This window comes from Amblyomma mixtum, chromosome 2 (genome assembly GCF_055824585.1).
Source record: "Amblyomma mixtum isolate Tamu chromosome 2, ASM5582458v1, whole genome shotgun sequence".
Taxonomy (NCBI): domain Eukaryota; kingdom Metazoa; phylum Arthropoda; class Arachnida; order Ixodida; family Ixodidae; genus Amblyomma; species Amblyomma mixtum.
This window is the reverse complement of record NC_143013.1, coordinates 190,801,851-190,828,758: the sequence shown is the minus strand read 5'-3', so window position 1 is coordinate 190,828,758 and position 26,908 is coordinate 190,801,851. Positions and strand designations below refer to the sequence as shown.

Genomic DNA, 26,908 nt, shown 5'->3' with positions numbered 1-26,908 from the left:
AGTTTTTTTCCATTATAGTCTCACCAGTACAGAAAATACAGGGTCATTCGTGGCGTTTTTGGTGTTACTACCACGGCACTTTGAAGGATGTTTGAAAAGCCCGCAGTCGGACAAAAACAAAAACATAACTGCTTGGCGGCGGCGCTGTAGAATGACAGCGACCGTCCTCCTCTGATTCCCCTTGCCTACGGCCACAACTGCGCCGACCTCGTCAGGTGGCCGCCTGACAACTGGCCGCTCGAATCGCGGGGTACGGAAAAAGAAGCTGCCTGCTTCGAATTTCGCCAACGCCGCCGCCAGTGACGACACGCGCGCGCCGCTGCAGCTTGCGTGGGTGCCCCTGGGGCACGTACGCTGCTCGATCGCAGGTGCAGTTAAGGCGCCGTATCGAGCGCCGGTACACGCGACACGAACGGAGTGCTGCGAAAAGTAGATGCTCCGAAGTGCTTCAGTTGGCGGCTAATGTAGACGGAAATTATTGGGCGCTAGTAAGCAGCGGCGCTTGGTTGTGACTCGAGGGGCAGCAACGGAGAGTACGCCAGCCCCAGCGGTGTTTGGACGGTGTCAAATATTTGCTCACTGCTCCGCGAGAAATAGTGCCACTGTGTTGACCGGAACAGCACGGCATAGGAGCATAGTTTGCGATTGAAGAAACATCTCAGCGACGCTCTGCACGAAAAGGTAAGGGACTATTTTTTTTCTTTTACGTCCTTTCTTTGCGCATGGATGTGCGGTTGTCAACGTCACTTTATCGGCGGCTTCTTTTTCTCGTGAACATGCACACGTGTGCTTGCTACTCGCATATCGATTAACCAGGCGCCTCAGTCAAGAGTACAAATCACTGGGCGACTTTGTTGTACTGCGCCATATTATTCCAGTGCGACGTAGACAACAGAGAAAGTATAGAAGTACAGGCAACTGCAGCGTCCACGTAAATGTTTTTGTGTTCCGTGTCCGCGTCGCGCTAGAACATTATGATGAACAGTGGCGCAACCAATGAACTATTAGGGGCTTATATAATTTCTGCAATAAGGAAAGAAAGGGTTCAACAAGTTAGGACTTCACTACGAATGCGCACTGTTCAAAGGGGATGGTTACGCCATGGGGCTTGCTCATATGTCTGTGTGTTCTTAATCTTGTGTCATTTAATGCTATCTTCTCAAGTATCGTTGTCGTGTATACATGCGAGAGAGTAGTCGGCAGTTAAAAAGCGTTATTTTTCAAGAATTCAAGACTACGTTCAATGGTCCGTAACCTGCTCACACTTGATCTGATTTTGTCGGAACTTGTGCAACCAGTGTAGCGTAACGCCGCCCTTTCAACGTCAACGATTTTGTTTGGGTACGAGGAGTGTGGGCCTCTGTTGTTTTTTGTTAATCTTGCTTAATCTTTTGCAGCCGTGTGTTTTTTTGGTGGGGCGCGTTGTTTTTGCGTGAATTATGCTTTTAGCTACGTGGATTAGCTGCGTCGCGTTGACTGAGCGTTGTCAATAAAAACACTATTATTTCCTCGTTCTCTTGCGCTTCTTGTTGTTTCCTGCTTGAGAAGTCGTTCGCATTCTCGGCGTTCGTCCGTTGTCGAAGCTGTCGTCTTTCCTTGTGAACCGAACACTTTCAGGGACGAGTAGTTCCGATGTAGTGAAAACATCGGCCGATCTCGAATCCATTAGCTTAGCTCGTCCATAAGACGCTTGTTGCTATGACGGCTTGGACACGCTGCCAATATCAAATCAGCGGTGACCACAAAGCCTTCCTCACGCGCGCTTTCGAAATGGTTACCTTACCGTTAGCTTCGAGATAGTGGTGGTCAACACGGTTTGACCGCACGGGAAGTCCCTTAATCAGCGATATCCCTGCACGCCTACTTGTTTTGTTAAGGCAGCTCCTTAGTAGAATTTGTTTCTTTTACATACGATGCGGAAGTTTTGTCATCTATGTCATGAGTGTTGGAGTCATAATCGTTCTTAGTCCGGCGCGACACATCAATGACAAAAATAAAAAAAAATTAAAACTGGCTAACGCTTCTCATCTGCGCGCAATTCCTCCCTAATTTCAATTGCTAGAAAAAACGCGTGCTCGGAATGTTGCTGCGGATAACAGTTTGACGTCGCCGGTTAGTTCCAGAATTGTAGCGGTCACATTGGCTGCAGCGGGCGTGCCGACCGCAACGGTTTCACCGCCCACGTAGTTCTCAAATGGCGGTGAGCACGACGGCTTCACGTTTAGTTCTGTGACAAGCACAGCGACATTACCGCGCGCTTGCTTTTGTTGTGGCAGGCAACACAAGTTTTTATCCGCGCGGCCAGTTTTGGAATAGCGCCGACAATAACAGCCTGACCTTGCTTTTGCCTTGGAAAAGACGGAGTTGACACGGCTTCACTGTCTGGGTAGTTTCGGAATGCTCGCCCTGAAGAAAAAAAAGAACACTTGACGACGCCGGTAGTTCCGGAATGGTTCCGACAGCAACACCTCACCGCATAGGTATTCTTGTAAGCGGAGCGGTCGCAATGGCTTCACTGCGCGAGTAGTTCTGCAACAGCGGCACTCATTCCGACTTCACCAAGAGCGTAGTATGCTGGTGGTAGCGATCGCCGTGGCTTCATCGCGAAGCGAGTTTCGGAATGGCGGCGATCCTAATAGCTTCCCCACATATGCTGTGTTTGTCGAGACAGTGGAGATTATTTTTTATCAGAGCCGGAACGCGCCTTTCCAATTTCACTTGGGTAGGCGACTCGCAGAAAGAGCGCTCTGGAAAGAATACCATTACTCGCACATATTTCTGCAAATCCCTACAGTGTGGTAGGTGTCTCAGGTAGAACATGCAGCAGGCTGGCCGTTATTTTTCAATTAAGTGCTACCAAGAGCTAGAAGATTTCTGTTCTCCGTACGGCCGTTGAATGTTAGTATGCCGCTATCGCCGCTAGCCTTTATAGTGCATGCTTAAGTAGTCCCATTACTCAAAGTCGTGTTAGTATGAAACACAAGTTCATTCAAGTGGGACCAGTGGGTGGTAACATTGGTGCACAAATTGTCGTCCACATAATATACATAGAATGTTCGGAGTGGTATCCAACGATTCAGCGTGTTGCGGAGCATAAGATTACTACTAAAATGAAAGCGTAGCTTATTATAGGGATACGATGAAATTTGGTTCCCTAAACCGTGACGTCTTGAAACTTGAAACGTCCAGAAACGCCCATTACGGCCAAACTTATTGACGTAGGACATTCAACGTGGTTTGACACGATTCATCTTCGTGCGCTGTATCCGTTGGCAACAAAAAAAGCAGATATCCGGCCAAAACAAAAAAATTGACTGCATATAGTGAAGGTTGTTAATAATGCAATATTCATTCGATATTGCTAAAGCTCGATCCTCATACGCTGCCTCAGCGTTTTGCTCTTTTTTTGTCTCCTGTATGGGGGGACAAACTTACATGGGAAACAGTTTGAATTCCATCCTAACCTGTTTACTTGTCGTCTGCTACGGCGTCCTTGTTTGTCATCGCATCCGTGTGACCTGTTGATAGCTCAATAAAAGTGTCGATCTGTTGTAGCGAATATACCGGCTCGATCACGCCGGTACTTCCCAGGGGATAGAGTTGTGAACGGTTTCACCGTGAATGCAGTTTCTGAATGGTAGGAAACGCGATATGTTGACCGTCCGAGCGATTTTGGAGCGCTGGCATAACAGCTTTAATACGTTGGGAGGTCTAGAACAATGGCAATTGCAGAGGGAACGGTAGGGCCTGATGGCCGGCAAGCTAACCGTCTGTGTTGCTTCCGAATGACTAATTTCTAGTGATTGACCGAGTCAGAAATTTCAGAACGGGCACAACCATATCAGCTTCAGTGTATGGTACTTTTAGTCGTAGCAAATGGAACGTATTCACCACGAGTTTTTTTTCGCGTTGTTCGAGATAAGTACCTGATTGCGCGGATATTTTCAAAATTTGGGCTATTATAAACGCTTCGCCGGCAGGTAGTATTAGAAAGCTGATGGTTACAATAGGCGTACCACGCGGCTACTCTTCGAATGGGAAGCGATAGTTGCACGTTCTTCGCGATCTAGTTTCAGAATTCCGGCAGTTACAAAAGCTTTACTGTGTCGGTAGTTTGAGAAATTTGGCCGTCGTGGTGGCTCGGATGGCTTAGTAATTAGAAAAGCGGCAACTACGCTGTTCTGACCGCAGTGATTTCTACGGAAACGCCCCGATTGTTACATCTTTATCAAGCAGTCGTATTAGTTTTCAGTTTGTAGTGATTACGAGAGCGTAAGCGCGCGAGTAGTTTAGAAACGGCTGCAGTGGCCTTGAACCGAAGCGTGGCCTTGTGGTACAGCATCCGCCTCGCATTCGGGAGGTGCTGGGTTCGATCCCCAGTGCCGCCGGGTGCCCACCGGTTTCTTTAATGGGTACAAGGTTTCCCCTGGCCTGGTGCTCGGCTCTTCTAGGGTGAAATGCTTGGGAAAAGGGTCTTAGACCAAACAGTTGCCTTGACGGATGAGTGATAAGTTCCCCCGCCAAGCAACCATAAGTCCGCCTCGTGCGGCATAAGCCCAATTTGTGGCCCTTTTTTTCATCCGCCTCGCATTCGGGAGGTGCTGGGTTCGATCCCCAGTGCCGCCGGGTACCCACCGGTTTCTTTAATGGTTAAAAGATTTCCCCTGGCCTGGTGCTCGGCTCTTCTAGGGTGAAATGCTTGGGAAAAAGGGTCTTAGGTGGGTGGTTCGAAACCCACCACCGGGCACCCACCGGTACAAAAGGGTACAAGCGTCCCCCGGCCTGGCGCTCGGCTTCCTTTAGGGGTGTACGTTTGGGCGTCCATGCTTATCGAAGTGCTTGTGCCAGCAACGCATCTGCTGACGTTATACTCTGCACTTGACTGCCTTAACGAGCACCCCTCGCGTTTTGCAACGCCTGCTTTATTGCTCCGTCATACGAAGAAACAGAACGCACGGCGGTACCGGTCGCCTAAAAGAAAAACTTGTAGAAGCGTTAGAGATTAGATGACTGCCAGAGTAGTTTCTTGTTGTTTTGTCAGTCTCGCTATCGTTTCAGGGGTCACCTTACATGTCACCAAGCACGAGGAATGTGCCGTACTTAAAATCCTTCGTTTTGCTGTGTACGTTTACTGCGTTTTCCTTTCAGTTTAGCCCCTATGAGCATCTACTTTCTCAAAGCTAGCAGAAAATGAGTTTGAACCTCCTAATACAGCGCTGAACGATGACAAATAAAGGAGCGTGTGCAAAGATAGACAACATGGGTATACTTGCTTATACTGAGTAAAAATTCTAATTGCATTGCTATTCCATTTTGCAGCAATGAAGCATATTCGATTCGAAGTTCATTCGCGGTTCATAAGCCTCATACAAAGGAAATCCCGTCACCGGAAGTTGTCCGCAAAATGTGTCCACCAGATATGTCCACAGAAATTTGTACCGCTCACGTGGCCTCATTCGGAAAAGAAATTTGCCGGAATTAGGGTTTGAACCCCGACCCATCGCCTGCCAAGCGGGCAAGCAACGCATATGCCACGGAAGGCATTTTTGAACATGGTACTTATTACAGTGAAGCAATGTTCTATGTGCATTAATTATGTACAAACCAGGAAGAAAACAATCGCAAATGAGCACAATACACAACGAAGCACGAGAAAAGACGCGACTCAGGGCGCATCAGTATTACTCAATAATACGACATATCTAAGCAACGACGCACCATAAATAAGGCAGTGAAGAGCAGAGCACTAGGAAAGACTCCTAGTCTGCTTCAAATTCAGTCTGGCCATACAATGCTTTTAGATGAACAATCATTCTACTGACGTGGTCTCTTGTGAAAACAACAGGTTCACAATGTCGGTCTATCATGCACGTTTTGCAGAGGTTGTGTAGTGCAATCATAAAGAACATGTCTAAAGGTTCACAACCAATTGCAGTCCAGTGAGGTACCGCACAGAGTGCACTGTCATATTTAATCTTTTTGTCAACGTACGTTGCAAGGTATTCCATAAGTGAATTACATCTTTGCAATAGATGAAAGAATGCTCAGTCGCTTCCGGAGCATCACAAAGACGGCAATTTACCGTTGACACAAATATCTCCTTTGTCTAACCATGTTTTAACGGCCAATGCCTCGCTATGTAGCTTATAGAAGACTGTCTTGGTACACGACGGGAGGGACTTTACGCACTCTCTTGACCACGTCATGTCCAGGTAAACCAAAATACATAGAACAGTACATGGGTGGAGGGAGGCGCATATAGATTAAATTCATGTGCAACAGTTTCCTCGAAACTGAAAACAGAAACTCAGGGGAAAAATGAACAAGTAGAAAACGAACAGCCAAATACACCCCATGCATTAAGCCCCGCAAACACGGTCGATCAGAATCATAAGAACACACAATGAGGTTCGGTAAAACGTGAACTAAATTATCTTGGAAAATTGCTGGTACTTTCTCGTCATGCCATCAAAAAACATGAAACGCGAAACTATATGCTGGACGTACAGGTGGATTCAACAAAGGCCGCCAACACCTACAGGCCTGAAATTGTTATTACACCTGACAGGCTTAAAAGACGAATCCCACAGAAAATAGGCAAAAGCCCGGTGAAACAGCTGGATAGAGAGTGCCGTGCAATGAAAAATTTGGTGTACGGAATATTTTTAGTGGCTAGAAACAAATTACATGCGGTCGCCCTGCCAAAAATTGATAGACCAGGGAGACAAAAGTCTGAATATAGCTCTGAGGAGCTTTATTTATTTATTTATTTATTTATTTATTCATAAATACTGCTGTCTCTGAGGAGAGAAATAGCAGGAGTGGGTGAATACATGAGTAAAAACAAATAACATGGGTAGCATAGAAATAGATAATACAGAAGTATTAAAAAGAGATCAACAATTCAAATTGTCGGGCAACTGAACAACAAACTGTTCAATTGGCAATGAACGAAGTTTGCCGTCCAATCCATTCCAAATTTCAACAGTTAGAGGGAAAAAAGAAAATTTAAAACAATATATATGTGGTTTGAAGGGAACAATTTTTAATGGATGGTTCCGTCGGGTTGCACGTGCGCTTGATGACACAAATGTGAAGGGTGCCTGAATGCCAGATGACGTGTGAACGATCTTGTGCAGCATAATGATGCGTTCACGTGTGCGCCTATGTTCTAAAGGCTGTAAAAATAAACTGTGCATATGGAAAGAAGGTGAAAACTTGCGATCATACCGGCCGAAGATGAATCGTATTTCTTTTCTTTAACTGATTATAAACGGTCAATGTCGCGCGCGTAATGAGGGGACCAGACAATTGAGGAGTTGACCAAATATTTTAGGGGAATCCCCCAAGGTGGAGTAGATTTGTAATAAGGGAGTAATTACTCATTGACGTCCACCCGAGCGCAGCCATACGGGTACAAAGGAAAGCTATACAGCTTTCACAGAAACTTCGTAGTTAAAGAAAAATTCGTCCTGGTCCGGGGTTCGAACCCGGGACCACCGCTTCACCGGAGCAGTCGCTCTACCAATTGAGCTAACCGGGAGGGCAAGCTTATGGTAGGGCGATAGCGTACTCCAGGATGTGTCGAACTAGTGATTTGTAAGCAGTTAATTTACATTCCTTCGTGGCATTTTTTAAGGTTCGTTTGAGATAGCCAAGTTTGCGAAGTGCTTTCCCAGATATGTTATTTATATGAGCATTCCATTTTAAGCTGTGCGAAAATATAACGCCCAGGTATCTGAACTCGCTGACGTGGGTCAAACAGTTACCATTATTACTGTAAGAGAAATGCAGCGGATTCTTTTTGTTAGCAAAGGTTATTGCAACTGTTTTAGTGAAATTAATTTTTATTTGCCATGCATTACTCCATTCACAGAACAATGAAAACACTTTTTTTAGTTCCTGTTGATCATCGGCGTTAGCAACGTTGCGGTAAAACACAGTCATCGGCATGTAGGCGTAACTTCACTGCGGTGTCGTTAGTAACATTAGCTACATCATTAATAAAAATTATAAAGAATAGAGACCCAAGCACCGATTTTTGGGGCGCACCTGAAGTTACAGTGACTGACGATGACTGTGCATGGTTAAAAGTGACGAACTGGGATCTTAAGTATAAGTAGTCGGTTATCCAGTCCAGTAACTCATTGCCGTTAAACATGGTGCGTAGTTTACGAAGAAGCTTATTATGGCAGACCATGTGAAATGCTTTGGAGTAATCTAGAAATATTGCATCGATTGGATCGCGGTTATTTAAAGCGGAAGCGATGTCGTGAGTAAATTCAATGAGCTGAGTGGCAGTGGAAAAACCAGATCGAAAACCGTGCTGACAGTTTGACAGTAGATTATGGCAAGTTAAGAACTGAACAAGGCGCGGTCTTTCCAGTAAATGACACTATGCTTATAGGCACTCAAAGGGACGCGAAGGTGCTTGGGTGGTCTACGTGTCCATTGCATGCCAGCATATTCAGCAGTCGCCGATCCCCACATTCCAAACCAGAGACCGCAACTCTTAGGGCGATTAATCTGAGCTCAGTCTTCCGTCAAACGAATGACCTCAGCGATGCTTAAGGTCATCTCCATAAGCCAATACCTTCAGTTCGCAACCTATACTACGAAAACCACTGACTGCTCTACTGTTTATGACACTCATGCAAAGTGGCTACAAGTATAGTGCAAAGAAGAGCGGGGACAGGGGCAACCTTGTTTCAGGGATGTTTGAATGGAGACTGGTTGTGAGTGACAGCCATTTACAGTAAATATCGTGTAACAGTTTCTGCAACAAAGGCATATCCCAGAAGAAAGAACTGATCTAATATTTACGTGATTTCGACGATAAAAAAAAAACAAATCAATGGCACACACGATCGAAAGCCTTTGTCAGGTCAATCTGCAGCGGTGCTAGCTGTTGATGAATGTCACTGTAATACGGCAGCACCGTGCGCCAACATGTTGATTAGATTGCATTGACCATACCCTCAAGCCACAAGTTTGGTGAGGTCCACTAAAAGGAGAGAATGGAAGCTGCAGCCGATTTTAGAGTGCTTTAGCTAAAATCCTATAATTTACATTAGAAAGTATTATCGATCTGTAGCTATCTAGAAACAGTAGTTTTTTCTTCTCGCCAGTTATTGGTATTAAATAATTATGAGTTCTGGTAAAGGACGGGGGCAAAAATCCGACATCAATACTCGCCCCAAAAATTTAGTTAACAGGAGCTAAAACAGATTTAAATGTATTGTAAAATTCCCCTGAGAGGCTGTCAGGTCCAGAGGTTTTCGGGTGTGGTCATCGATCGGTTGCATCTTCCACTTCGCACAAGGTTAAAAGACCATTTATTGCCACGCAATCATCTTGTAATAATAGATTTCCAGCGTTCAACATAGACATCATTATCCGTGCTTGTAGTGGCAGCAAATAGAAGGACGCAGTGATCTGTAAACTCATTAACTGCTGCATCTCTACTTTTGGCCAGGACACCACCGCTACAGAGCTGAGAGATTTGCTTGGCAGCCACGTGGTGATGCTAATCAAGAAAAGCGCGTCTAGTTTGCTCCTCAGAGTGCAGAGCACGATCACTGCGGGATCGTACATGGGCCGCCTGAAAGTGTTCCGATCAAACTTTTGAAGGTGACACCTAACAGTTGCAATTTTTTCAGTGTACAAGCCTGGGGCCTTGCATTTAAGTTCGTGTAAATTATAAAGGCTCTGAAGCAGCCGTTTCTCCTTCCCATGCTTAAAGTAAGACCTCATGCAGCCGATCTGAACAGCTAAGCCACGAACTTCTTGCTTAAACATCTGCCAAGCTGCAAATGGGAATCTCATTGTCAAGCAAGATCCAGTACCTGTGACTGACTCGCTGACGGAAGTTCTCCTCGTTTGTCAACGAAGAATTAAGCTTCCGTAGTGCCCACTGCGACTGAAACTTGGCACGGCCACAGTATCTAATCCGCGCAATGACCATGGTATGATCGGAGAAAGAAATAGACATGGCATCACATGAAATGCGCCTTTTAAGGGTATCTGCGGAAACATAAATCTGGTATAGATATGAATTTTAGTCTTCTCTAATATTTGTATGGCAATCCAGCATCAAATAGGACTGCGCTTTCAGTGATAGCTGATAAAGTACCCGAGGTCTCTCGGCATTTTTGCCAGGCCCTGTACGGTCAGGTTGGTCGGACACGCAGTTATAGTCACCCATGAGTACTACATACCGATCACAGTCTAGAATAGTGGCCATACCCTGAAAGAAAAGTGCTCATTGCACCCGATTATTCGAAGCATATACGTTAACGAACCCCCACAATTCGCCATGCAGCCGAAAGTCACAACACATCAGGCGCCCTTCTATGTCAATCTGGTACAAGTCAGAAAGAGAGACTCTTTTTGAAGAACAGAAAGCCGTCGAAAGGCCCACAGAGTGCGACACACATACATTGTAACCTATGAAGAAGGGCCGCAGGGCTGCCTCTGTATCCAATCCACTTTCTATCTTAGTCTCTTGAAGGACCACAATCTCTAGTCGACTGCCGAAAAACAATCGGCGCCACTGTACATGTTTCTACGAAAGCTGGCTTCCACAGATGTTGAATGTTGCGATGATGATCTCCTGGATGTGACTAGCTGGCAATTAAGGCAACCATCCGCGACTACAGGTGCCATTCCGGAAGGCGAAAGCTACCTAGAGCAGGCACCCTTTCTCTTCCGGCTAGAGCGCCGAGGGGATTTCTCGCTCTTGGATTTTCTTCGGCGGGACATTTCCTTACTAGGGACGGTGTCCTCCTAGGAGGAAGCCGAACTCTGCGACACACCACGCTCGGAAACCACATTTGGACTTGGCACATCCACACCCCAGCTCAAGTGAGGAAGTGAACTGGCAAGCTTGCATTCAGCTGCCTCTATGGCACATCCGGCAGCGGCATTTGGAATCTCAGCAGTGCAGGGACTCGGCGTCACAAGCGCATCATCACCGTTTACTTCCTCCAGCTCACGCACAACGAAGGCCCACGCCACAAGAGTGTCATCATTGACGCTATGTATTTCCGGTGCTTGTTCAGCCAAGCCTTCACGATCGACATCTGCAGACAGTTGACTCGTCTGTGAGGTCTGGGTACGCTGACGTTGCACCTCAGGAACGACGTCAGACAGAAGGCCAGTATTCGCTGGTTCAATAGGTGCAACGGCTGAAAAGCCCCCAGCAGCACCCAAAGCCTCTGTGGCATCCATCAAATTCTCCTTCAATGGGTTGCCCAGGGCATGAGAGCCACTGCGGAGTATATCAGCGTACGACACGACGCACTCCTCCGCGGTATGGCTAAAACGCCGACAGTCATTGCGCCAAGGAGTAGGACAGTGACGCTGTATGTGCCCAACCTTCTGGGAACGGAGACACAGGGGCGGCCTGCCTGGAATTAAAACCAGGCGCTGCAGTCTGCTGCATTTTTTCTATGCAGCAGATTGCAGTGCTCTCCATGTTTGTTTTTTACCTTAAAATTCGCCTTTAGGTACATAACACAAAGGGTAGGTTTTCACAAACAACGTGGTAGATAATCGTTGACCAAAATAATCACAAGTTGTAAAAATAAAGATGGCCTTGCGGTACCAGCAATCTCTCGGGGAAGGTCGTTCTAGCCTTTGGCGATTCGGAAGGAAATAGCCGCCGTGAAGGTGGTTGTCCGAGCACGTGTGCGTGCAGCTTGCAGCGGATGGCCGGAACTATGAAATATCTGCGCTGCTTCTATTGTGTTCGGTGCTTGGTTAATGGAGAAGTGAACTTGTGAAACAGGGAAAGGCTGGAAATGAGATGCCTACAATAAAGCGGTGATAACCCGGATTCCGATTTCAGAGCTGAAACGCTGGAGTCGTATGAGTATGAGGCATAATTAAACCCAACTTCAGGATTTGGAACTGATTCCATCTAGAAATGGTGTTGTTTGTCAGACAAACTCCTCATGCCGGCCCTGTTTGAGGCTTGAACAGTTTTCCGCATGTTTTGTGCGGTCCTCTGGAGAGCAGTTAAGGTGCAGTGGTTTCATGTTGCACACAAAGAATCGGTGCGAAAGTGTTGGGCACCACTATAAATTCGCATACAAAGCGTGAAGTGGCCAATGCGGATCATTAGAGCTTACTCTGATCCCGTTGTAGGAAAATCTTGCTTCACGTAAACGAGACATGAAACGCCTGGGCTTTCATGATAGCTTCTGAGTGAGATACCCTTGACCTTTGCTCCCCTATTCCCTTCCCTACGCAGACTAGCATAACAGCGAATATTCACGCCGGCTAAAATCTGTTTTTCATGAAATAGTTCTCTCTATATGAGTAAGATAACTATTCATTACTTATAGCCATTGTTTAGTTATAAACCATTCAGAAGTATAAATATACCTGTAGTTATGAAAATATAGTCGTAGCTGTAAATATTCAGAGTTAGGAGTGTTCTTGGAAGGGGTTAGTTGGTTCTGTATATTCATTTGCAGAACTGTGTTAAATTTGTAGCAATGAACAGGACGCGGTGAAAAGCGAAATCGCACAACTGATCTCATTTGATCCTTGACGCTCTTTTTTTCACAATATCCTTTATCATAAGTTAGCGTACCCATGTCAATGATTTTAGACGGCGTGAGGAAGTGGAACCGCAAGCAAATAAAGATAGGAGACATGAACTCACGCGTTCCTTTCCACAAGAATACTTAATCATCCTTTGGTTCATCATACTGGTTTTCTTTCATTTCGCTCAGAAATGAAGCAGTAACTTTCTTCATGAAAAGCTCTCAGCTCTCTCTCAACGTACGAGCTTCTGTATGTTGTCACGCTGTGCTCTATTTATACTTTGAACCGCCCCCCGCCGCGGTGGCTCAGTGGTTATGGCGCTCGGCTGCTAACCCGAAAGACGCGGGTTCGATCCTGGCTGCGCCGGTCGAATTTCGGTAGAGGCGAAATTTTAGAGGCCCCTCCGTGCACTGTGCGATTTCAGTAAACGTTAAAGAACTACAGGTGGTCGAAATATCCGGATCCGTTCACTACGGCGTCCCTCATAGCCTTAGTAACTTTGGAACGTTAAGCCCCTATAAACCAAACCAAGCCATTTATACTTTGAAGAGCGTTGGCTTGTGAGTTGGGCGCTCAGGCACGCACTTTTTTCAAGAGGCATTGGAATCTCGCTTAGCTGGACAGGTTCCATTGTCGGTAACGACACCGCGACTGTCATAATGGGGTAAGGCTTGTTGATACGAATAATGTTCATTTTCTGTTGCAGACAAGCCGACTGGATGCCGGTGACGGATCGCTGCGTTCTGGTTTGCCAGACTGCCTGCTGATATCTCCTGTTAACTTTTACTTGCGTGGAAAGCGCTCACCGCTGGTGCTCAACGTTGTTCCGGCCCTTCAACAGACGAAGCAGAGAAACAAGGACGTCGGCGATGTCGGGTTATACGCACTCTGACCGGTGCGATGTGTACCTCTGCAGCAACCCCGTCCAGCAGAGGGATTTGGCGGGCAGTGCACTGAATGTCCTCTCGTTCTTCGCCTCGACGTCGCGTTCGATGTGCGGCCAGTCCTGGGAGAAGCACTGGCTGCTGGTCTTCGACTACGGTGAGGACGAGGTGCTTATCTGCGACGCCGACATGGACCACGCAGGGGACCTGACGGGCCGCCGCTTCTGGAAGAAGAGGGCAGCCTTCGAAGAGACCTACACTAACAAGGTGAGCGCTTCCAGTGGGCAGTAAAGAGTGCAAAGCCTAGCAGCCAAATAGCTACTCGGCAAGTTTAATGAAGGCAGTTGCACCAGACCCTCCCTTGCCATTCGGGACAAGTTTGTGAAACTTTGTTTTATTTTTAGCTTTCTTGCAAGATTGCGAGAGGGTGCAAATGTACGATAGTGAAGTGGTTTCAATCGGTTATGGATCGGAGAATCATTCAGGAGCACCAAAGAGGATTCTGAGCTCCTCTTTTTTACCACCCGAACTCGACCTACACGCTCTGAGGATTCCTAGAAACTTCGAACTATTGTCCTGTACGGCCGAATTCCCTATTAAATCGAATTAAACGTCCCTACACCCGCTTTATTTTTTGAACTGACCTCCGAAAGTAGGAGCACTCAGCAAACGCGTGGAGTGCCTTTTAGCCAGTCGCGTGGCAGCTTCGCTTTCGCTTTTATTTTGTTTTTTAGTTTAACGTGACAAAATAGTTTGTCTCAGATAACATAGCCGCAAATTAGGCCCTCGAAAGTTAAAATACGCCTGAGCTCTTGGCTTTGCGTGTCATTCCGCCGATAGCATAGGGGCAAGCCGCCACGCGTTAGTTGACTATTCATACTTTTGGAGGTGAGTTCAAAAAAAAAAAAGTGGAGCCAGTGATGTTTAATTCGATTTAATGGAGAAACGGGCCGCACAGGAGAATAATTCAGTTTTAAAGAATGCTTGGAACGTGTAGATGGAGTGTTAATGGTAAAATACGAAATGAGAACCTACTTTAGTGCCCCTTTCATGGATTATCGCGCACGAAACGCGACGAGGCTGGCAGAAAGGGAAAGATGCATAATTGCTGCTACCTAAAATATATGGGGCGATCACGTACTTTCATATTCCGGGCTGGTACCCATCGCAGTGGCTCAGTGGCTTTGGCGTTCTGCTGATAATCTCAAGTTCACGTGTTTGATCTCGGCCGCGGCGGCCGTATTTCGATGGAGATGAAATGCAAGACGCCCATCTGCTCTGCGATGTCATCGTAAGTTAAATAATCACAGGCCGTCTAATTTAATTCGGAGCCCTCCACTACGGCATCTCTGAAAGCCCAAGCGCACCTTCCGAAAGTTAAGCCCCATAATTTACAATATTAAGACGGAAGCCTTTAATGTCTCATCGTTGTAAGCAGGAGCTGTCGACAGAAATGTCACGCTTTTCAGTTGGTCCAAACGGTCGTGACGTCACAGTGCGCGAATTTCAAACCGGGCCAATTGTGCTTTGGCTACTAACTATGCAACCAATTAAAGGGATCGTATAGTGATGCTCCAAGTAAGTTTGACTGAGTTTAGTTAATTGCTTACTTAACCAATTAGTACAACTAACCTTTCCAGTCAGACCAGATAAATAAATAAAACCGAGTAAGAAATTGGCCGAGCTTGGGAATCGAACCCCGGCCTCCGGAGTGCGAGTCGAGCACGCTACCACTCAGCCATGCCAGCTGGATGGTTTCGAATGAACAAAGGTGCCTCTAGTGAACACGGTGTCTTCGTTCACTCCCATCTTCCTCCCTGCCCGTTACGGCGAGGTTTAGGTGTCCACCGAGATATGAGAGACAGATACATTTCCTTTCCTCAAACACCAATTTACCGATGAGCAAGGCGTATTTGTCCGCGTTTCAGATTGGTCCAAATTGTCGTGACGTCACCGCGCGCGAATTTTGACGGGTGTCCACTGAAATATGTGAGATAGTTACTGCGCAACTTCCTTCCCTCAAATACAATTTTCGACTAGTGTCTACTGAGATATGTGAGACAGTTAATGCGTAAGTTCCTTTCCTCAAATACAATTTTCATTTTCTTCACTACGGCCCCTCTATCTTCTTTCACTCACACTTCCTCCCTTCCTGTACCGTGCGGCTCAGGTGTCCACCGAGAGGACAGAGAATTACAGCCCCATTTCCTTTCCTTAAAAAGCGTTGCGTTCAAAGGGCAACGCATCGCGCTGAACGGGTGGTGGCGTTCCGTGGACTCCCTGGCAGCGCTACAACACGCTGTCGCGTTGCACTTCTAAAGGCGAAGCTTAAGCGTCATTAATTGGCAGTTAATTAATGCACCAACAAAATGTGAAGTGAACAATCGCGTAGCAGAATGCAGCACTCAGGCTTTCGCCTTTCACCACTTTAGCCGCTAAAGTTCCTCGTAAGTTTTTTGATGCTGCTCGAAAACTCAAGAAAATTTTTCAAGGCGGAAGCCTTTAATGTCTCGTCGTTGTAAGCAGCAGTTGTCGACAGAAAATGTCACGCTTTTCAATTGGGTGGAAACGGTCGTGACGTCACAGTGCACGAATTTCAAACGGGGCCAATTGTACTTTGCCTAGTAACCATGCAACCAATTCAAGGGATCGAATAGTGATACTCCAAGTAAGTGGGACTGAGCTTAGTTAATTGCTTAATTACCCAATTAGCCTAATTGGCTTTACTAGTCAGGCCACATAAATAAATAAAACCGATTAAGAAATTGATCGAGCTCAAGAATCGAACCCCGGTCTTCGGCGTGAGAGACGGGCATGCTGTCCACTCCGCCATGCCAGCTCGATGGTTTGGAATGAACAAAGGCGCGTCTAGTGAATACGGTGTCTTAACTCACTCCCTCTCATCCTCCTCCATTCCCTTCCGGCGAGGTTTAGGTGTCCACCGACAAATGAGAGACAGATACATTTCCTTTCCTCAAAAACCAATTACCGACGAGCGAGGCGTAGAACCGAATGGGCGTAGGCGTTCTATGGACTCCTTGGCAGCGTTGCAAGACGCTGTCGCGTTCCACACTCGGGAGCGAAGCTTAACATCTTAACCACACATCAGTGACCACACTTTAGGTCAGGAGGAGGAGGATAAACTTTATTTTCGTCGACAAATGTATCTGACGGTGTGGGGTTACAGCCCCATCAAGTGGCCATGAGCCCGTGGCGTTCGGCGACTTCTAAGGCTCTTGTCACAACCCGGATCTGTGTGTCCGAGTCGGAGCTGAGCAATGCGGCCTCCCACTGGTCTGGATTCGAGAGCTGCAAGCCACGAGGGGGGGAGTCCCGAGGGCAAGCCCAGAGTATGTGGGATAGAGTGGCATGTTGACCACAGAGTTGACAGGAAGGGGAGTAGACCCCAGGGTATATGCGGGCATATATCGCGGGGTTGGGGAAAGTGTTCGTTTGGAGTTGCCTCCACGCAACTTCTTGGGGTTTGGTGAGAGAACTATGTGCGGGGGGATATAGAAGTCTACCTAAGCGGTAGTGCATGGTTATGTCATGAAATGTAACCATACGATCTCTCGCCGTCCGCAGGACGGGTGACAGCACAACCCGGTCGACGAATCCTCGGGCATATTTGTGGGCCGCCTCGTTCCCTGGATGCGATGAGTGCGCAGGGACCCAGATCAATTGGATCGGGCGGAGTTGAAGTTTGGTGGAGTGGAGGAGAGAGAGGGTGACAGGGGAGACCCGGCCTTTGGCGAAAATACGAATCGCGGATTTAGAGTCGCTGAAGATGGTTTCTACAGTGGTGGAGACCATCGCCAAGGCTATGGCCGCCTCCTCGGCCTCTTCAGGCGATCTGACGGGAATGGAGCACGCAACTAGCGGCCGTCCACAGTAGTTTACAACCGCAAGCGAAAAAGCTTCGCGGTCGGGGTATTCGGCGGCGTCGACATAGACTGCTGTCCGATCTGTTAAATACTTTTTGTGCAGAGACTTAGCCCTGTGCTTGCGGCGAGCGACATGATACTCTGGGTGCATATTTTTAGGAAGAGGGGTAACGATAAGGTTACTGTGGATATGGTGTGGAAGCTGGACCCTGTCGGGTGCGGTTGTTTCGAAGCGTATTCCAAGCTTGTCGAGTACATGACATCCCGTGGAGGTGTGAGTGAGACGCTCGTACTGAGAAGTGATATGAGATTCCGAGAGCTCCGTCACAGTGTTGTAGACCCCTAATGCCAGTAGTGTATACGTGGGGGTCCGGTTGGGGAGATGAAGAGCCGCCTTGTATGCCTGTCGAATAAGGCAGTCAACGCGGTCCTGTTCCTGGCAGCTAAGGTAGAGGTAAGGGAGGGTATATGTGAGGCGACTGATAACAAACGCCTGAACAAGACGTCGGAGGTCCGCCTCTCGCATGCCTCTATGTTTATTAGCAATGCGACGAATTAGACGAATGGTCTGCGATACAGAGACTGTAAGTTTAGCTAGAGTGTCGCTGTTTTTCCGATTGCTCTGGATGAGGAGCCCCAATACCCTAATGGTGGATACTTCGCGTATGGGCTGACCACTAGCAGTAATGCAGATGGGAGGATGGCCGTGGAGGCCGGGTCGACCTCGGATGAGCAGCAGCTCGGACTTCTGAGGGGAGCACGAGAGGTCGGCTGCGGCTACATGGCGCTCAATGACATCGACCGCTTGTTGAAGTGCGGATTCGACCTCAGCATCGTTGCCTGTTGAAACCCAGAGGGTAATGTCGTCTGCGTATAAGGTATGGGATAGCCGGGGGATAGCGTCTAATTTAGAAGGTAGCGTGAGCAAGGCGACATTGAAAAGAAATGGGGCGAGAACGGATCCCTGCGGGGTACCATTGCTACCGAGGTTTATAGGGTCTGAGAGGAGAGAGCCAAAGCTAAGTTCAGCTGTACGACCAGAGAGGAAAGTACGTATATACTCGTAGGTACGGTGACCAGGATTTAATAGGGAGAGGTAAGTGAGAATAGCTCCGTGCGAGACGCTGTCAAATGCTTTAGTTAAATCAAGCCCTAGAATAGCCTTTGTGCCCGCTCTGGTAGAGGGGCACAGTATCTCTCGTGAGAGCTGGAGCATAATGTCTTGCGTAGAGAGATTTGAGCGGAAGCCAATCATGGTGTGAGGTAGCAGATGGTTATCTTCAACGTAATTATTGAGACGATTGAGAATGACGTGCTCCATCAGTTTCCCAGCACAGGAAGTGAGAGAGATGGGGCGGAGATTTTCGAGAGCTAGTTGTTTGCCTGGCTTCGGTATGAAAGTCACGCGTGCATGTTTCCATGCTGCGGGGATTTTACCCTCTCTCCAGCAATCATTCATAAAGGCAGTGAGGGCCTCAATGGACGGGTCATCTAAATTACGGAGAGTTTTGTTGGAAATGCCGTCTGGTCCCGGGGCAGAGTTAGGACGGAGCTGAGTGAGAGCGAATCTTATCTCAGCTTCCGAAATCTCCTGATCGAGGGCAGGGTTGGCACCGCCCATGTAGGGGGGGAGAGGGTCCGGGGAAGTAGTATTGAGATAGCGTACACGAAGTTCATCGAGAAGATCCTGGTCTGAGCCGGGGTGTTCATGGACTATGCGGGAAATGCTGTCTCGTTGGGATGTTTTGCAACTGTCTGGGTCTAAAAGGTAATGGAGAAGGTGCCAGGTGCGAGTTAGCCCGAGCTGTCCACGCATGTTGTCACAAACTTGACCCCATTGCTGGGTAGTCAGTGCGATAGTGTGCGCCTCAATCTGTTTGTCTATCTGAGCTACTCTACGCCGAAGCGTTCTATTGTGGCGCTGTTTTTTCCAACGGTATTGCAGGCTTTCGCGGGCCTGCCATAGGTGGAGGAGACGGCTGTCTGTATTGGATTGATCAGCCGTGATAGGTGACTCTTGAGTAGTAGCAGAGACATCTGCCTGCAGTTCGGAGATCCACTCGTCCAGGTTATTAATCCGGGTAGGGGCGTTCTGAGCACGTAGGGAACGCAACTTGTCCCAATCCGTGATTAGGGTCGGGCGACCTCTCCGGCGGAACGGGGACATGCTGAGGGTGGTCGCAAGGAGATAGTGGTCGCTGCCGAGGGTATTCCCAGTGTTGAGCCACTGATCGAACCGTACGTTTTTGCAGAATGTCAGATCAGGTGAAGTGTCAACAAACACGCTGTTTCCTACGCGGGTGGGGGTGTGAGGGTGAGTAACAAGGGTGAAGCCCAGTTCCTGTGCTCGCAACCACAGAGTGTTACCCTTTCGGTTGGCGATGCGGTAACCCCAGGCGGGATGGTGGGCATTGAAATCTCCTACAATAAGGAGACCGGAATGGTGCGCGAGCCTGTTGACCCGGGAAAGAAGGGTGGTGAAGTCGCGTCTTCTGTCTTTTGGAGGGCTATAAAGGTTAAGAATGAAGAGGCTTTGGTCGCCTCTTTTACGAGGGAGGAGTTCGAGCAAGACGCAGTCTACCCCAACGTCGTCTAAGGAGTGTTGGACGGTCGTCAGGTTGCGTTGAACCAAAATAGCGGTGTCGGGAGTGGTGACATCTAGGGGGGAGTATGGTTTATAGCCAGGTAGTTTCACTGGGCCATGAGTTTCCTGAAGGGCGATGATATCAGGGGGGATGTCGGAATTTTGGACATACTGTTGCAGGTTGCCTCGCTTGCGGCGAAACCCCCTGCAGTTCCAATGCCACACATTAAGTAGGTGGCGGGGCACCATGGTGAAGTGTGGGTGGAGCTAAGATGGGTTGGGTGGTGGGAGCGTGCGGCAAGCGACCGTATGGTTTACCGCGCGTCGTGTGGAGGGCGGCCGTTGCGTCTCCCCTAGCTTCAAGGCCTGTGACGCGTGTTTGGATCTGTTGCATGAGGGTGTTAAGTCGCTGTTGGATTTGCTGCTGCATTTGTTGTTGGAACTGGAGCATTTGCTGTTGGATTTGATGGGAGAACTCAGCAAATTTCGCTTCGAGCTTAGCATCAATTTTAGCCTCTAATTTTTCCTCTAGGCGAGCCTCAAATTCCTCGAGCTCGGCAAAATTAACGTAGCGTTCTGAGCGGGAGGTAGCTTTCCGCTTAGAGGGAGGACTAGAGGTAGTATCTTTGGGTTGCGGGGGAGTAGATGGGGGCGCCTGAGGTGAGATGGTAGGAACAGGTTGAAGTGGTAGAGTGGCATTTGTTTGAGGTGGTGGATCGGGTGCAAAGGGTGGACGCTTTAAAGAAGTGTTTTCTTGTTGGAGTCTATGATTGCTAGCTTTAAGGGCTGTTATCTCGTCGCGCAGGGCTTGCAGCTCTGAATCACGAGACTGAGATTGCCGAGAGTGAGAAGCCGCAGCTGCCCAGCTCACCTGGTTTTTCGTGGACGGCTCTCGGTGAGGAGACGACTTGGAGCCCAGGGGTGGGAAGGACTGGGAGCGATTCCGGCTGGAGCGCCGGTAAGAGGAGGAGGAGCGGTTAGAATCCATTTTGGCCGAGGTGTTTCCAGACCCTTGGCGACGGGTCCGGGATCGGGAACGATGGGAGGTGGAGGCACTGTCTGAGTCAGCTTGTAGCTGGCGTTTCAGTACGGCAGCAGGCACTTTGTAGCGGCACTTGGAGGAACCAGTCTGGTGAGGACCAGAACAAACTATACAAGTGGGGGTGCATTCATGGGTTTCGTCAGGGTCGCAAAATCCGCAGTGAGGACACTTGGAGAGCTTGGGAGACGGGCAAACGTCCTCTCGGTGTCCCGTTTTGCGACAGTTAAGGCAGGCTTCCACTTTGTTCTTGAAGATGTAGCAGCGCACAGCACTTCCTGCGTATGAGACTTGGCGGGGGACCTTTGTCCCTGCGAAAGTGATGACAATAGATTGGGTCCTGCCTAAACGGCGGGCGTAGAGAATGCAGTGTTCTGGATTCTGGGGTATCAAGTACTCCATGATTTCCTCCTGGGTCTCATCCACGTATTGGTGGTGAATGATACCTCGGACGTATGCGCCTGGTGGGGCCAAATAGGTGGCAACTGGGTAGCTTGTCGGACCCAGGATGATTTCCTGTAGCTTCGTGTAAGTGATGGCGCGGTCCCGGTTCGGTGTGCTAAAGGTGAGGGTGTTGTGAACGAAATTCACCCGAAGGCGGTCCTCTGCGGTATAGGAGTAAGTCAAACGAAGGCTTGAGGTGATTGCTCTGCGAAGAGCGTTCTCGCCCCAGGCACGCAGATTGAGGCCCCCGCGAGGGCGAATGATGACTTTAAAGTCTTCAAGAGGGAGACGTGGCAGTGACGGTGCACCTCGAGGTAGCTTACGTGACGTGGAGGGAGGTAGCTGCTGGGACGCGGTATGCTGGGCGGAAGCGGAAGGCGTCTCCGTCAGCGGTGGCTTGGGAGTGCGTTTCGATGAAGAAGCGGTGGAGCCGCGTTCGTAGCAGCAGGCTACGTAGGTCCAGTCTGTGGGTATATAATCTTGAGGGGCTAGATCCTCCCCCTTCACGGTGACGACGTCCATGCTTGGCAAAGCACTAGGCCCGGCTGCGAAGCAGAGCCTATCGCCAGCGGCGGTAGGCTTAGCGAGGCTGGCGCTGGGCTCGGTGGAAACAAGTGTCCATGCAGGTCACAAAAACGGAGTGCCGGTCCCGAAATTGGGCTGGGCAGGTGCCGAGCACCTTCGTGAACTTCGGGAGACACAATAAAAGTCGGCGGAAGGTGAAAAGTCGGTCAAAATAGGAGAAATGGCCGGAGCCCATACGCACACGCGTCTGCACACCAGCGCAGGAACGCCGACTCTCCCACTGTAGGTCAAAAAATTCCCCCCTGAATTTTGTCAGACAGTTACTGCGTAATTTCCTTTCCTCAAATACAATTTTCATTTTCTTCATTACGGCTCCTCTTTATCTATCTTCTTTCGCTCCCACTTCCTCCCTTCCTCTACGGTGCGGTTCAGGTGTCCACCGAGATGACAGAGAATTACTGCGCCATTTCCTTTCCTCAAAAAGCGTTGCGTTCAAAGGGCAAGGCATCGCGCCGAACGGGTGGTGGTGTTCCGTGGACTCCCTGGCAGCGCTACAACGCGCTGTCGCGTTCCACTCCTAAAGGCGAAGCTTAAGCGTCATTAATTAGCAGTTAATTAGTGTCCAGGCATTAATAAGTAATTAACCATTGATTAGTGATTTGTCATCACTTAGTAATTAGTACTCAATTATATGTGACGCCACCAGTGCCACAGAAACAGCGAAGGTGGTGCGGGAAACGCTTCCGCCTCTACCCACTTTAGACAGTCAAAGTGCCCCCTGAATTTTTTCCTTGTTATTGTCACCGCAGAAAAAAAGAACTTCGCAGCAAGCTTATATGCTCTCCGGGTGTCTCATGGTATAAAGAAGTATCGGCAGCACTCTCAAGTCTGGGTTTGCCGCCTCGGTGGCTGAGTGGTTGTGGCGCTCGGCTATGACCCGAAAGACGCCGGTTCGATACGTGCCGCGGTGGTGGAATTTCGATGAGGCGAAATTTTAGAGGCCTGTGTGTTGTGCGATGTCAGTGCACGTTAAACGACCCCAGGTGGTCGAAATTTCCGGAGTCCTTCATTATGGCGTCTCTCATAGCATGAGTCGCTTTCGGACGCTAAACCCCCATAAAACAAACCAATCGTGCCTGGTTTTGCCTACATTGTATCACAGACGCAACCGCATCCGAATGGACATAAAATGCGAAAGCGTCCATCTGCTCTCTGATGTGAATGCGGCTTAAAGCGACACTGAGAACAAACTGAAGTTGACCTGTCTCCAGAGATTGATGCGCTATAGCGACAAACGTTGCTTTTACATAAATGGAGCTTTCATATTGACGACTACAGCGCGGTCGTAACAGGGACACGAAAGATTGACAAAAACACAGGCCTGGGTTTGTGTCAATCTTTGTTGTCAGTGTGCCGACCGCGCTGTACTCGTCAATATGTGTAACCAACAAGCCAGCCGCTACATATTAAGCGAGTTTTCATAAGTTGAAAAAGACCATTGATTGAAATACGTGTGCCGCCATCATCGGCAGGTTCCGCATGTAAACAGCATGCGTCGACTGTGTTTTTTGGGGTGCGAGCCTGGGAGGATGGGTGACACTGCGGTGCGCTTCAGAGCGGAGATCATGGGCTCCTTTTTCGGAAAAGACGTCACTAGTTTCGATCGTATGACGTGACAATGTTTAAATGCAATTGTCTTGGAATAAGGGCGTGTTTTTCCTCCAGACAAATATCCGCAATCTCGGAGGAACCATAACATCGATCTTTAGTAAGAAAAAAAATAGGATAGTGTTGTCTGCGTTGTTTTACAGAGCCCTATGTAGTCGAAATTAATCCTGTGCCGTCCAGTACGGCTCCCGTAAGCAGCAGATGGTCAGTTTCTGGGTGCAAAACATCACCAACCATATTGCACGACGTTCTAAGCTATCCTTAATGTGCAGTTAGTGCCACTAGATCGGAATAAAAAAATATTGTCAGCACTACTTGTCGCAAAAATGGATATATAGATGATAATGCAGGCATTCTCTATAAGTTGAAGTTGCAGGGAGGTAACGTGTACATTCGTCACACGTGGCGACATATAAATTCTTTACTGCACGTGCATTAAGGGAACGTGCGCAGGGGAAGATAGCCATTTTGTTGTACACTGCATGGGAATCTAGATGCGCCCTCCCCGGATGTCCGCGACCTGCTTGCACGTTGAACTGCACAACCGTCACAGTGGGCCAGCTTTCCATTAGTTGGATTATTAAGAAATTAAATATAATTCTTCGCGGGGATGGCACCTTGAGCGGAAGCTGCTTGCTTCCGTCACTTCGCAGCCATTTCGCCTCTCATAGCTAATATTTTTTCTAGGTTCCCAAAAGTATATATGGTCCGATTTGGTCGAAATTCTTCCGGCCGCAGGTTTTGTTTTGAGCCGTGTTGTTGCACAGTGCGGTTTTCCCGCGATAGTGTTAACCCTTCAACGGAAAACACAGCGCTGTCGTCGGCGCCTTCGGTATTGGCGGCGGTGGCTTGAGCGAAAACTCCCCATAGAAGCAACCTACTTGAGCCACCTAGGTCACATGACCTTGTGATGTTATCACAACCTGCCTCCGCGGATCAAGATCCGCATCACCCGTACTGTAGCTCTGATTTTGTTTTCTTTCCAGAGGCACCTGGGGAAGCACTGGATTCCTGAGTCGCGGATCGAGGAAGTTATGAAGAAGAAGTGCGACTCGGGTCCCTACCACTTGACTGCCAACAACTGCCAGAAGTGGGTGCAGGAAGTGCTTCGTGAATTGGGCATAGAGATGCCCGCAGAAGAACGAGACGCTGAGAAGGTCGTCAGCGACGTCGTTCAGCCGCTGGCCATCGGAGGCGTCGTGCTCTTGTGCGTCGGAGTCCTGGGCACGCTCATCTTCGGTGGTGGTGCTCGCAGGAACAAACGCGAATGAGGACCGCAAAACGCGCTTTCTTATTAAAACTTGGAGAAATTTTGAGCGAACGTTAAGGAAGCACCGGTTCGTGAGCAAATACATGCAGTCTCATTTCCCTAACCCACACCATGGCGCCTGTTTTGGAGCGATTCTTTCGCACATGCGCTGACCTGAACCGATAAAGTTTTAAAACCCCATCACACTGATTCTTCCTGATACTCTTGCGTAAAGCTTTTAATCCACTTTTGCATTAGGCTTTTCATCCAAGCGATATGTGGGCAAAGCTTTCGGCGCTTTCAGCAGAGTCGTCTAGAGTGGTGTTAATATGAGAATGCCTTTTATTGCTTAACACGGGACTCGCACCTCAACAACATCGGTGCCAGGTTTTCATCGGTGCACGGACTGATGGGAAGTTGTACTAGTATTTTTCTACACATCTTCAGATGCAAGTGCAGCGCGAATAGTTTAAATCACATATGGACTAACGTTTGGTGACAACGCTGTTAAACAAGAATATATTACAAAAATATCATCCGGCTTTTCGTCAGCACGTAGTATAATTGTCACACATTACAAACGCATTCTAACAAGAGTTTCTTCTGATATGTGGATGTCCAAAGTTTCCGAATATATTGGTATTGCTATTTTTTGACACACTCCTTTCGAGATATCGTACAAAATACCGCGTCTCTTAAACCAACTGATAGTTTTTTATAAGCGCGTTGTACCAATTTGTAGCCCATCCTCCACTTTCATAATTACAAAACGCAGAATGTTGAGCACAATTTTACATCTAAATAAACAAATACAAGCGAATTGTTGGTTCCACGCTCCAACAACTGAAGCAATATTTTATAGACTTGTGATAGACTTTTGTCTGGCTTTTTGTGTCTTACTATTTTTTTATAACCGAGTTTTTTTTAGCTTACCGTCTCGCAACGTATGATTAAGGCAATGACTGTCGCATTGGTGATATTCTGGAGATGCATCGGCTACCTGCCACAAACGTCAAACTGTCGACCGAGGTATGTCTCAGTTCTGCATTTCTTTTTTCAAATCCTACTGTTCACTTCTAAAAGTGCACTGGGCAGAGCAGGTGTGTTATTATGCAAATGGTGCTTTTACATATATTTACAAGTGTGTTTAGCGGATTTTCTACTTTTTTTAGTGCACTGTATATATTGCTTCCTGTTTTTAGAGGTGCTATCTTCTAGTTTCTTGCTGTCATCGTGCCCTGCAATCATCGCTTATGTTCCTTAGATGTGTCGCTTTTTCTATTATCTTTCTATTTTAATGCTTTCTCGGGTTCAATGCCTCTGCTTAGTCAAGCTATAGTGAAGCAGCTTTTTGACAAGGTAGCTATTTTGGAATTCTGTATAGTCTGAAACAAATAAACTGAATTGAATTGCGGGTGCGAACATGTAGGGATGCACTTTATATTGAGAGCGATGCCTGAATGTGTCATTTAGTTCTGTATTTTACATGAAATCACTGTAATCCTCCATCTCAAAGCGTTACTTAAAGGTGTCATCCGGGTAACACCTAATGCTGTCCTCTGAAGGGACATCTATTTCGTAGCATTTTTCTGTAACTGTAACAATGTAAAATCTGTGTGATGACTACAAAATATATGTGCAAGGCTAAAAAAATTCCGAAAATGAAACTGCCTCCTAATCTTGCGAGACGGCAGCATTCAATTTTAGTGTAAATTGAAGCGATCTGACAATAGGAACACCTTTTTCTCTTCTTTCGCCTTGCTGCAGAGTTTTCGATCCGCTTGAGGGCTTGGCTTGAAATGTCGCAACTGGGGAGCAACAGCGAGAACTCATGCTGCTGGGTACTCGCTCACCGCTCACTCCGTGTTCCCCAGGTCAAGATATTCTGTGCGCTGTTTATCGCAGTCGCCCTTTCCACTGCCTAACTTTTCCTCAGGCGCATCTGCAGTTCCTTCGACTGCTGCCTTCATATAGATCCTTCTGTATCCCCTGAGATGACTTACCATTTCTCACTGCAGAAAATACACTCGAAGTTGAGGAACAGAAGTCATTTGCTAAATACTGGCTTTTTGGCTGTAG

General features: G+C 47.9%; 1 protein-coding gene across 1 annotated transcript; it reads left to right on the top strand.

Annotated features, from left to right (window-relative positions):
- The first annotated feature begins 237 nt into the window (after positions 1 to 237).
- LOC149361889 (uncharacterized) lies at positions 238 to 26,245 on the top strand. Its single transcript, XM_089572867.1, has 3 exons — positions 238 to 681; positions 13,259 to 13,703; positions 24,567 to 26,245. Exons 2-3 carry the CDS (start codon positions 13,422 to 13,424, stop codon positions 24,849 to 24,851), a joined length of 567 nt encoding a protein of 188 aa, XP_089428993.1. The 5' UTR covers positions 238 to 681; positions 13,259 to 13,421; the 3' UTR covers positions 24,852 to 26,245.
- Positions 26,246 to 26,908: the final 663 nt, after the last annotated feature.

Excerpts from the sequence above, each read along its gene's own strand:
- LOC149361889 (XM_089572867.1), top strand. The coding sequence starts at position 13,422 with ATGTCGGGTTATACGCACTCTGACCGGTGCGATGTGTACCTCTGCAGC. Across the intron at positions 13,704-24,566 it reads AAGAGACCTACACTAACAAG|AGGCACCTGGGGAAGCACTG; the intron begins GTGAGCGCTTCC and ends TTTTCTTTCCAG.